This window comes from Mobula hypostoma, chromosome 24, assembly GCF_963921235.1.
Source record: "Mobula hypostoma chromosome 24, sMobHyp1.1, whole genome shotgun sequence".
NCBI classification, from domain to species: Eukaryota; Metazoa; Chordata; class Chondrichthyes; order Myliobatiformes; family Myliobatidae; genus Mobula; species Mobula hypostoma.
The window spans coordinates 7,991,662-8,004,758 of record NC_086120.1 but is presented as its reverse complement, the minus strand read 5'-3'; the positions used below and the strand labels follow the sequence as shown (position 1 = coordinate 8,004,758).

Below are 13,097 nucleotides of genomic sequence, written 5' to 3'. Positions count from 1 at the left end.
CTCGTCTACCACATTCTACAAGTACCGCTCCTTGGACTCAGACTTGAGAGCATCATCAATGCAAACTGAACTAGCTCAAGTACTTTGATTTAAATTGGTTCTGCAGCATTAACCAGATATGCCCACTGTGCAAAGTTAAATGTCTCAAAGTTAAATTTCAACCACAAAAATCAAGCTTCATAACATCAGTTAGTGTCTCAGAATGAATACCATTTTTTGCAGACTTCATCACAAAAGAAACATCCAAATACTGTAAATGTAAAATAATGGTCAGGCATTTTGACATAAATATGAAAACATTTTTAGATGTGGAAAGCAACCCAAAAAGGCAACATAAATTCTGAAATAAGCAATACAATTGTGAACATTTTAAAATCTGTTCCTTACGCAACACTGTTCAATCCCCAGGCTACTTTTAATTTTAGACCACTTCCTGACTGCAAATATTGTTGAGATAAGCTGAGGGTTTATTTGTATAGTTCATCTGACGATTAATAGTTTATGTAATTGTTTCTCTTCAACCCCCTTCTCTCTCATAAACGAGACCTTAATAATTGCTGCTGGAACTATTTATTTATTTATTTATTTATTTGGAGATACAGCATGGAACAAAGCCCTTCTGGCACAACAAGCTGCACTGCCCAGCAACCCACCTATTTAACTCCAGCCTAATTATGGGATAATTTACAATGACCAACTAACCTACTAACCAGTACGTCTTTGGAGTGTGGAAGAGAACTGGTGCATCTGGAGGAAACCCATACGCTCCGGAGAAAAATGTACAAGCTTTTTATAGGCAGTGTTGGAATTGAACTTTGAGCTCTGATACCCTGCAATAGTGCGCTGTAATGGTGTCGCGCTAACCGCTATGCAACTGTGGCACCCTAACTTAACCCAACTATTCAACATTATCTAAAACAATTAGATGATCTATGAGATCAGGGAAGAAAACCAAGACTGATTGCTCTTTAATAACTTTTTAATTACCAATGTAAAATTAAACTCAGAAATTTCACTACAACACATTTCTCTAAATTTTCAGGATGTCTCAGATCCAGTAGCAAATTAAATAATTTCTTTCCTCCATGGTTGCAGAGACAATCTAAAAAACAGAAAAATAAAGTGGGAGAAAGGAAAACAATGGATGTGGCATGACCTCCAAACTGCAGAGCTGCAATGGTCCCATCTAAACCAAATTCAATAATATCTATATGATAATGGGGAACAAAGAATTTAGCCTTTTCGTCCACAAAGGACACTGCACTAACTAACTCATCTGAAATTAATCAACCTTACCAATTACAGCTATCTTGCTTCTATCACTTATTTTCAATAAGAATCAAAGAGTTCATGAGAAATATTTCTGTAAAATCAATTAAAATCCAATAATTTAATCAAGTTCTAAATTGGTGCTCAATGAAAAGGAAGTAAGTAAATGGTCAAATACATTAACTATCAGAGCTGCACAAAGAAATCTTAAAGGACATTTGAAATCTATAAGAGGACATATATAGTCATCCGTGGTACTCTGCTTCCTTCCAAAAATACAGAATTAGCATCTGCTTGAGTGAAAGTAATATACCTGAATCTCTGTGCCTGATGGTGCAATGGTCCTGGAAACCGCCTTGCTGGTGAATGATACAGCTGTGCCAGCAGAGATGCATTTGTTTTCTGATTAGGATTGGCTGCAAGTTTTACCGTAATTGGCTCAACAGCACCCGGTGGTTTGTGCCCATTCAAATTGTTAATAGCTTCATCTGCTTCAGATTTCCTGTCAAAACGAATAAAAGCCACTCCTCTGGACATACCTGAAAAAGACAAGCATATTAAATTAAATGCTTAAGTATTTAGGTTGCCAGTAATCCATTCACCTCAATTTATAAATACAGTCCACTGATGTGTTCTACATCATTGTTGTATTAGTTTCACAAAAACATTCAAAGTGGCATTACAGGTGTTCCCCGCTTTTCGAATGTTCGCTTTACGAAACCTCACTGTTACGAAAGACCTACATTATTTACCTGTTTTCGCTAACAGAAGGTGTTTTCACTGTTACGAGAAAAGGCAGCGCGCGGGAAAAGCACCGCGCAAAAAAAGGCAGCGTGCGCCCTGAGCAGCCGCTCTCCCCCGGATTCGGAACAGCATTCTAGCCGGCATTACTTAAACACGTGCCCGTGAGCAGCCGTCAGCAAGATGAGTTCTAAGGTATCGGAAAAGCCTAAAAGACCTCATAAGGGTGTTACACTTAGCGTAAAACTAGACATAATTAAGTGTTTTGATCGTGGTGAACAAAGTAAGGACAAAGTGAATTTGGCTTTGTGGAAGTTGACGAAGATGATGTTGAAGAGCTTTTGGCATCCCATGACCAAGAACTGATAGATGAAGAGCTGATGCAATTGGAAGAGGAAAGGATAACAATCGAAACCGAATGCAGTAGCGAACGGACCAAAAGTGAAGTTGTCCAGGAACTGAACGTGAAGCAACTGTGTGAGATTTTCGCTGCAATGATAAAGTACGACTTTAATTTTGAAAGGTTACGTCGGTTTAGGGCATATTTATACTTTATACTTTATTGTCACCAATCAATTGGTACTGGAACGCACAATCATCACAACGATATTTGATTCTGAGCTTCACACTCCCTGGATTACAAATATTAAAAATAGTTAAAATTAGTAAATATTAAAAATTTAAATATAAATCATAAATAGAAAATAGAAAAATGGGAAGTAAGGTAGTGCAAAAAAGCAGAGAGGCAGGTCCGGATATTCGGAGGGTACGGCAGTCTTATCACAGTTGGAAAGAAGCTGTTCCCAAATCTGGCCGTACGAGTCTTCAAGCTCCTAAACCTTCTACCGGAGGGAAGAGGGACGAAAAGTGTGTTGGCTGGGTGGGTCGTGTCCTTGATTATCCTGGCAGCACTGCAATGCATTGCAGTGATGCAGTCGGCAATCGCCTCTGATCTGTGCCGACATTTACATGCTGGGCAGCATCTAATTAATTAGCTTGTTTATTTCGGCTTTTTTCTTAAAAATGTGCTGGGTGCGTTCCGGCCACCACTGTACCTCTGCATGCTTCGCGGATCGGTATCAGTCGGCAGCCGGGAGGGTGGGGGCCACTGCACCACCCCATCCTCCGATGACTCAGCCTAACACACCATCATCAGTGTGCTCGGCACTGTCTTCCCGATTCCCGTAAGTGATACTACACTGTACATACATTATTTCTACTTCATATTGGCTGTGTACTTTTACGTGTTATTGGCAGCTTCATAGCTTAAAGGTTACCGGAGAGCGTGTTTTTGCCAACAGCGCTTGTGTGAGATTTTCGCTACGGAGAACAGTGCAGGCAATGATTGTGGAAAAGTATTTCTACTTTATATAGGCTGTGTGTTTTTCATATCATTCCTGCTTTTACTACATGTTACTGTTATTTTAGGTTTTATGTGTTATTTGGCATGATTTGGTAGGTTATTTTTGGGTCTGCAAACACTCACAAATTTTTCCCATATAAATAAATGGTAACTGCTTCTTCGCTTTACGACATTCCGGCTTACGAACCATTTCATAGGAACACTCTACCTTCAGATGGTAGGGGAAACTTGAACTGAAAAACCTCCTGGCAAATTATTGGAATCCAATTAGCAAGCATATAGAATCTTTCATAAAAAGTTTACAGACCATTTCAACTGTTTTAAAGTCAAAAATACAAATTATTAATTCTATTTAGTAAAGAAACTCAGAACTTAACCAGTGACTCCTTTCCCAGTGGAATTATGGTACCACCTCTCTACAAACATGATGGCTGAAGCTTGATTCAATACCTTGTTGGGCTGGAGTAGCCATGCTTGCTTTTCCTGACTCAAAAACAGTGTTACAAACCATCAGATACAGCCCTTCCATCATCTTGCAGCTATTCTTGAGCATGTGGATATCAAGACCAAAAAAAAATCCAGATTAGGATGACTTTAAATGAAGATAGGCAACCTAATTGTTAAATAACCAAACTATTTTCTTCAAACAGATTATACTGTTCAAACATGTCCTAGTTCTGCAAAACCTGAACAAGGTTGGATTCAAGTTATGCTCTAATTTCATATTTTGAAAATCTTAACAAACCATCTGTTTATAGAGCTTACAGTTTAACCCAGTACCACTAATTTATAAATAAGACCAACAAGCATGTTTGGAAATACTCCTTTCATCATTGAAGAAAATGTAAAAATCACCCACCCGTGACTTGGTCAACAAGGACACGAGATGTAATGATGCGACCATAACGTCCAAATAGCTGCTCCAAATCCTTCTGAGTCATCGTCTTTGGCAGCCCACTCACATAAAGGTTTGCATCTTTGATGCTGTCAGAGCTTGGTCGGGCATATGAAACCTTTCAAATAGATAAAAGAAAAATCATATCAATTGCCTATATGGGCAGTTAATCATAGTAGCTACAGTATAATAGAAGCACCTATCTGAACTTGTCCTCACAAATCTACTTGTTATAAATGCATCTTCCCATGACGGTTTTAGTTGAAGTGAACACCACACAATTCTTCAACAGTGAAATCCTGTCTTCACAGTGAAAACAGTTAATTGTATTGAGTGATAGTACCACCAAGCTTAATGGGGCATCCTACAAACAGATTAGCATCAAGGACTAGGCATCTAGGAAGCGTAGCCGGCTGGTGATGTAGTGGCATCCACACTGGACTTCAGGGTGAGTGGTCTTGGGGTTGAATCCGGCCGGCTCCTTGCACACTTTCCATTCGTGCTGGGTTGAGCATTGAGCTAGCAACTCAATGTCATAATAAACATACAAATGCTAAAAAAAAATGGCAAGGTTGCCGCCCGATGCACCACAAGGTGTGGAGAGGAACTTGCATCCAATCCTAATCCGAGGAATTACTATGACGTGTAGCAGGTCATCAGCCACATCAGAATTGCACTAACCACAATCTGCAACCTCATGGGCCACCAAACCCCCCTACCCTATAATCACCGTCAAACTAGGTTATCACCCTGACTTATTGAAGAAGCACAGGAGGGCATGCCAGGAAAAGCAGCAGGCATATCTCAAAACGAAGAAACAACCTGGTAAACCGAAGAACTGTAAGTTTGCCAAACAACAAACATTGTGCAATAGATCAGCAGTTCCCAACCTTTTATATGCCATGGACCCCATCACTAACCAAGGGGTCCATGGACCCCAAGTTTGGACCCCCCCCACCCCATACATAAGAGAAAGCATTTGCAAGAATCTTCAGCCACAAGTGCCAAGTGGATTATGCATATCAGCCTCAGCCAATCAGGATAGATACCAATCTTCAGTCAATTTGATTCACTGAATGTGAGATCAAGAAATGGCTAAAGGCAATGAACTGAAACATAGCCTATGGGCCTTGAAAACATTCCCACTATGGTACTAAAGACACGCTCCAGAACTTGCTGTGCCCTTAGTCAAGCTGTTGTAGTGCAGCTATATTAGCATCTACCCAATGTAGAGAATTGCATAGCTGTGCCCTATACACAAGAAGCCTGTCAAATCCAACCTGGTCAATTCCCAGCCCATCTGTTTACTCTAGATCATCAGCAAGGTAACAGAAGAAATAACTGATAATGCAATTCACTCAGATAAGACCAGTTTGAGTTCCACCAATGTCAGTAAGCTCCTGACCTCATTACAGCTGTTGTCAAAGCAGGGACAAAGTTGTTGAACTCCAGGAGTGAAACAAGATTTATATCCCTTAATTTCAAGGCAGCATTTGATTGAGTATGACATCAAGACCTAGCTAAACTGAAGTCAACAGGAATCAGGGAAAAACTACATTGGGAAGAATGGGAAAATTGTTGTGGTGGGATACGTCATTCATCTCAGTCACAGAACATCTCAGCAATTCCTTCTTAGGGTAGTGTCTTAAGTGCAACATTTTGAGCTGCTTCAATAACTTTCCTTTAAGATTTGAAGAACGTTTGGTGATGATTGCATAACATTTAGTATCATTCCCAGGTCAGGAAATAATGAAGCAGTCAACATGCAAATACAGCATGACATGGAGATTATTGAGGCTGGCTGACAGTGGCAAGTAAAATTTATGTCAAACAAATGTCAAAGAAAGATAATAGTGAACAGAAAACCCAGCTATCATTCCCTTTCATTTCATGGAGTTACATCACTGAATAACCGACTATCAAATACCCTGGGGGATACCATTGAGCAGAAACTGAACCAGTATAGCCATATACATAATGTGGCTGCAAAATTAGTTTTAGACTAGGAATCTTGTGGTGAGTAACTCACCCAACTTCTCAAAGCCTGTCCACACATCTACAAGGCTTGTCAGGAGTGTGATGGAATACTTACCACTTGCCTAGATGAGTACAGCTTCAGCAAAATGCAAGCTCAAACCTGAGAGGACGGAGAATCCTGCTTGATAAAACATCCATTCCACAACCACTCAATCACTCCAGCACCACCAGTTTGTACCATCTACATGATGCACTGTAGTAACAATCAAGACTCCTTAGACAGCACCTTCTAAACCACCATCTCTACAAACTAGAAGGACAAAAGTTAGTAAAAGTACTGTCCAGAAGTTGCCCTCCAAGACACACAGCATCATGACTATAGCTATTCCTTCACTGTCACTGGGTTAAAGTACTGGACGTCCCTCCTTAATAGCATTAAAGGGACACCCACATACCAAGGAAAGTAGAGGTTCAAGAAAATAGCTCACCATCATTTCAAGGATGGGCAAATAAATACTAGTTCAGCCTGCACAGTCCATAACCCTTATATGAATAAAAACTGAAACACTGACACAGTCATGTAACTAATAAAAAAAACAAATTGTTATCCCAAGCTTGGGATTTGCTGGGAGACCATATTCTTAACTACAAAGCATTTATTTCTACCATTATTACTAACACAAACCTATGAGGCACCACTGAAGTACATTAAAACATGTTAGTTTCACGTGCAAGTTTTCCTATAGTTACAACAACAATACTTTATTTAGTAATGCAATGAATATTAACCAAATAAAAAAGAAACTGCAGACGCTCAAAGCCTAAAATAGTGGTGTCAGTGGTTTAAGAAATCAGTTCACCACCACCTTCACAAGTGCAGCTAAGGCTGGATAATTAAATGCTGGGTCAATCTGTGAAGCCTGGATCCTTCAAATGAATATGTTATAAAAAAAAATGGCCAGTTCTAATAGTTATTTAAAGTTGGAAAATTCAACAATATTCCAGAAGGATATTCAATATTCAGAAGGATTTCCAATATTCCAACAACATTTGGAGACAAATAATGAGGTGTGTTCATCAAGCTTGTGCTGGGCCGCATTATAATAGTACAGGAAGCTACAGACAATCTAGGTCAAAGGAGTGGGATGGAAGATTAAAGTGGTAGACAATCGAAAGCTCAGTTACTCCTGCAGACTGAAGGTAGATACTCCACCAAGTGATCAGCCAATCTTGTGTTTGACTTCTCTAAATGAATCACTACTTCATTTGGGTTTATGGATAGTAAGAAAGGAAGAAATGAAAGGGCAAAGGTTACATCTCTTGAAAGTTCACAGGTGTGGGCAATAAAATAAGGAGTGAGTGGTGAGAGTGGAAGAACCAAGAAAAGAATGATCTCTTTGCAATGTGAAAAGGGGAGAGGTGGGAAATATGCGTCTTGAAATGAAATACAGTTACAGCTGGCCAAAATTGCAAATAATTGAATATTAAAACATTTACTAACACACTTACTGATATAATTGCCACTGTAACTATATTTACAGGAGAATACCTTTTTGAAACATTTGGATAATTCATTCAGCATTTCATTTGGTTTTACTATGTGCCCACTAGTACAGCTAGCATCTCCCAATAAGATGCACAAAAGCAAACATCAAGCACATCCCATTTTCTCCACCTAATGCAAAGAAGGATCTTGCGACTGATCAAGGCTTTAACTCACTTTCACCAAGAATCCTGGCTACATGGTTGTGCTTGAACTTCAACTATTTTACTTATCAAGGGCCACAAAAAATAAAACATAGAAGTGCAAAATTTTACACATACCTAGTCATCAGCAAGGAATTCAGCTGAACAGATCAGAAAGTTTTTTTTAAATCAAATTATTTTATCTCTGTGACAGCAACAATGCATTGTAACCACTTTTGCAATTTATCTGCAGTAAGAGGATAAACCATCCACAGAATACCACAATTACAAAGGGGAAACAGAAGGGGGAAAGAGTAGGTGGTGGAGCTGAGGAACAGGAGGATTTAAAGATCATCATGAGGTTGAGAATTAACTTATTCCCCTCCAGTTCCGTAGCTTTTGATGTGGCTGCTCAAGCATGTGCACAGCCCAGACTCTACAACATGTAGGTCAGGTTAATGGGATAGTTGAGCGATTTCTGTCATTTTTTTTAAGCTCATATGTGCCACTGAAGAGGGTCCAGATATTTGGTTTCTCCTCATTCACAACACTGTCATAGGTTAGGACTTCTCACAGTCAATAAAGAAATCAACTCCTTCCCCACTCGTCTCCAACAGTGACACCCTTAAAATATTTTCTTATCCTAGAAATGTTTAGTTTGGAGTTTGGAGTGCTTGTTTTGGGTGCCTTGTATCTGCTGAATGGATGATGTCTGCCATTTGCAGATAGATGAGCACAAACAAATTTGCAGTAAAAGGTATATTCACCTGGGGAAAGGCAAACTTCTGAAGGTTGTTGCACAGAAAGGTCTTCTTCGCCAGAGATGACAACCAACATGAAGACTCCCAATCAACAGAAGCCACACGTTGCCCACCATTCAGTTTTCTCCAAAATTCACCATTAGCACTTGTGAAGGAGATTATTACTTTCTCCACCAGAACAGGTTTTGATGAGAATGAACATGATGCCCAGGAGCTAATGTTCAAGCCTTTTATGGGTTAGAAACTCCACATGACTCATGGGCACCTTAGCAAAGAGGCCCAACAAAAAAAACTTACAACCTTAGAAAAGATGGTGGCTGCAAGAATGCACCCAGCAATAAGCTATAACAATCTGTATGGATTCCTATGTGCTATGAAGACCAGCATTGGTTCAAACACACAAGGGCCTGTCCTGCTGAACCAAGATAAAAGAGCTTATCAAGGAGAGTGAGACAGTCAGCAACCACTGCCAAAAATATCCTCAAATCCACCAGATAAAGTATTAGCCAATAAAATCTCACTACTATAAAATGATCAATGAGTTAGAAAATAATAGTATTTTTCAGCAAATAGCATAATTTCTATAATATGGCAGAAGAAATAATTATACAATTATATTACCTTATCTGCATCAGCACAAAAGTCAGAGAACCTTAGTAATGCCATGGTCATGGCCATCCTCAGGACAGAATCCAAACTGATTACGAAAAGTAGAGGAGGGCTCTTGCTGCCTGTCACAGGTAAGGTCATTGCAACAACGTTGCTCTGCCTAGTGGTCAAATAGCTATTGAACGGCAGCGCGAATTCTTCAAGAGGTACAAAGAGGCCACTTGTGAGACAACTCCAAATAAAATGCAGGAAACAGTGTCAAATACTAGACAGCCTTTCATAACCTTACAAAAGATTTTTATGACACCGGCCAAGGGGGAGTTCCCAATTTGACAGTCCACAACAATTCATCACCTTTCTGCACCTATTCTACAATGACAGGCAAGCTCTGATTTTATCCAGTAGGAATACCATGCAGACTGAGATCAAGCAAGACCATGTCAATACTCCAACTCTCTCCTCAATCCTCCACACCATAATTTTCCACCTCACCTCCAAAAACTGTTCAGTAGTATGCAACTAATCCACAGGATGAATGTAAAACTACCAATTCCATCAGCTCCTCTTTTAGACCGTAAGACCATAATACATAGGAACAGAATTAGGTCATTTAGCCCACAGAGTATGCTCTGCCATTTCGTCATGGCTGCTCCTGGCTCTCACTCAACCCCATCCACCTGCCTTCTCGCCATATCCTGCGATGCCCTGGCAGATCAGGAAACAATCAACATCCATCTTAAATGTACGCATGTACTTGGCCTCCAGCACAGTCTGTGGCAGAGCATTCCACAGATTTACTATTTTCTGGCTAAAAAAAAAATCCCTCCTTACCTCTGTTCTAAAGGTTCGCTCCTGAATTTTGAGACTGTGCCCTCTAGACCTGGACCCCCCCCACCCCATAGGAAGCACCCTCTGCACATCCACTCTATCTAATCCTCTCAATGATATTCCCCCCCCCCAACCCTACATTCTTCTAAATTCAAGTGAGTACAGGCCCAAAGCTGCCGAGTGCTTAAATGTTAACCCCTTCATTCCCGGAATCATCCTTGTGAACCTCCTCTGAACTCTCTCCAATGACAACACATCCTTTCTTTGATATGGGGCCCAAAACTGTTGGCAATATTCAACAAAGTGTGGCCTGACTACTGTCTTATAAAGGCTCAGCATTATCTTGAACAAAGGTCACTCTCATCGCAGTTATCCAGCTGTAGTATGCAGGTGACTTCTGCCTGTATACACACTTGGAGGCGGCCACTATAGGATTTTTATTGAATGCTTCACTAAACACCCATAAGGCAAAGCGTGTGTACCAATCTTCCTCACTGCACACTACTACTGCTCAGCAACTGCAGTTGTCATCAAGCTCTGGCATCTCAGGCTGTCTGTTTTTTTAAGGACTGTCTGTATAGAGTGCATATTCTCCCAGTGTCCACAGAAGTTTCCTCTAGGAGCTCCTGCTTCCTTCATAGGTGAGCTGGTTGCCAAGAGAATTAGGTAAGTGTAGGTGTAAATTACCTCAAATGTGAGAGGGAGAACCAGAAGGAATGTCAATAGGCATGCAAGGAAAAATTATAGGGAAACATTTAAGGTAATAAAATTACCTTGAGAGCTGGCAAAAATTTAATGAGTGGAATGGCCTTTTATATCATTAGGAAATATGGAAACAATAAAGGTACACAATGAGTCCCTGGGAAATACAGATCATATCTCAAAACTTTGGGAGCCAATACCTCCACAAAAAGTTAGATATACACCTACACTTATATATATATATATATAAATAATGTTGCTTTGAGATCTTACCTTTATAGTTTTTGATTGCAGCCTCAGACCATTAAGTGTATTAATAGCTCTCTCTGCATCTTTAGCATCCACATAATTCACAAACCCATATCCGAGGCTGTGACCTATTTTAAACAAAGTGTTGTCAGCAACATCCCAGTTAATATTTCTTTAGCATTATCTTCGTTTCATACTTCCAGTTTTCACTTAAAGTAATTTGTCAACTGTATTATATGAAAATAACTGCTACAGGTGCACTACCAACTATAATTTTCACAAAATCCGCTGTCCATTTTGTTAATAATTCCGGGGCATGCATTGCATATAAAATCCACTACAACATCTAAATAAAACTCAGGAGTTGAGGTATAAGAGACTGGTACAGTGAAGCAGCTCTCTCATTCAACACTAATTTTTTTATAAAAAGCCTGCCTAGAGCAGGAGTCAAAAGACTATGCATTACATGTTTCCTTCTGGATTTTCTTTTCTTTTCCAAGCATCTACACATAAAAATTGTAAGCAAAATCAGCAGTATGGTAAAATGGAAAAAAAAAATTGCACTAAATTTCAAATATAGATCTATACTAAGTGAATGTAGTAAACCCCATAACTCATAATCCATCCTCAGACCAAATTGAAACTGCAATATAAACACAAGAAGTACATTGTTAGATCTATCTTCAGCAGTATACTACTAATTTCTACAATTTGCTTCGCATTTTCTGTTCAAGTAGCTGATCGTCACATCAGGTACAACAGACTGACCCTCCTGAACAGCGGAAAGATGGTATTTACCCACTATGTGCCGCCTTTCCTACACTGCGAACCCCTGCTTGCGCAACCCATGGGAGACTCATCTCCTACACCACCACTAACTCGGAAGAAGCGCCGGAGGCGAGGAAGAAGGGCCGGCATCCTGGTGAGGCTGCGACGGCATGCAAATTGGCTGCCGCTCCCTAGCATACTCCTGGCTAACTTTCAGTCCCCGGACAAGCTGTGCGAACTGAGAGCCAGAATCTTCTATCAGCAGGAAACAAAGGAATGTAATGTTTTGTGCTCCGTGGAGACCTGGCTGACAGAGGAGATACTGGACCATGTTATCGAGCCCTCTGGGTTCTCCCTGTTCCCAGTCGACAGGTCAAATAACCTCTCCGTGAGGAGGAGGGGTATGCTTCATGGTCAACAATGCTTGGTGCGACCCCAGAATGTGCATGCTCTCAAATCGTTTTCTTCCCTAGACCTGGAATACCTGGTGCTGCCCTGCAGACCCTACTGGCTGCCTAGGGAATTCATGGCTGTTATCATCACAGCGGTGTACATCCGCCGCAGGCTGAAACTGACCTGGCTCTCCAGGAACAGTACGACAGAGACTGCACACCCAGAGGCTGCTTTCATCGTCGCCGGTGACTTTAATCCAATGTCACGAACAAAAGTCTCTCTGAAGTTTTGTCAGCACATCCAGGTAAGCACCCATGGGGATAAGACACTTGACCACTGCTACGCTCGTTCTGCAATGGTTACAAAGCTCTGCTTCGCCCAGCTTTTGGAAAATCAGACCACTCTTAGATTCTGCTTTTGCCAACGTACAAACAGAAGCTGAAACAAGAAGCGGCCATAGTTAAAACCGTCCACTGATGGTCTGACCAATTGGCCTCCATGCTGCAGGACTGCTTCGATGACGTCAACTGGAATGTCTTCCATGATAAGAATGTCTCCGAGATCACAGATGGAGTCATCTGCTTCATCTGGAAGTGCACCGACGATGCTGTCCCCCAGAAGTCGGTCAGGAGCTTCCTGGACCAGAAACCCTGGATCAATAGTTCCGTGCAAGCAGCACTTAGCGTGCAACATAGAGCTTACATTGCCAGCAATCAGCTGCAGATCAAGAAAAACAGCTACGATCTGCACAAAGCTATCAAGGCTGCGGAACAACAATACAGAAACAAGATTGATCAAGATTCACAATGAATAGCACACATGACTTGTGGTGAGAGTTGCATACCATTGCAGACTT

The 13,097-nt window shown here is 40.7% G+C and overlaps 1 protein-coding gene across 1 annotated transcript in view; it reads right to left on the bottom strand.

The window, feature by feature from the left end:
• The window catches only part of LOC134337428 (ELAV-like protein 1), a 57,858-nt gene that overhangs the window by 14,841 nt on the left and 29,920 nt on the right, over nt 1-13,097 (bottom strand). Inside the window, exons 3-5 of the mRNA XM_063032420.1 lie at nt 11,105-11,208; nt 4,233-4,386; nt 1,583-1,808 (exon numbers count right to left, since the gene is read on the bottom strand). Of these exons, the coding sequence (XP_062888490.1) occupies nt 1,583-1,808; nt 4,233-4,386; nt 11,105-11,208 (484 nt within the window). The remainder of the gene's footprint in view (nt 1-1,582; nt 1,809-4,232; nt 4,387-11,104; nt 11,209-13,097) is intronic.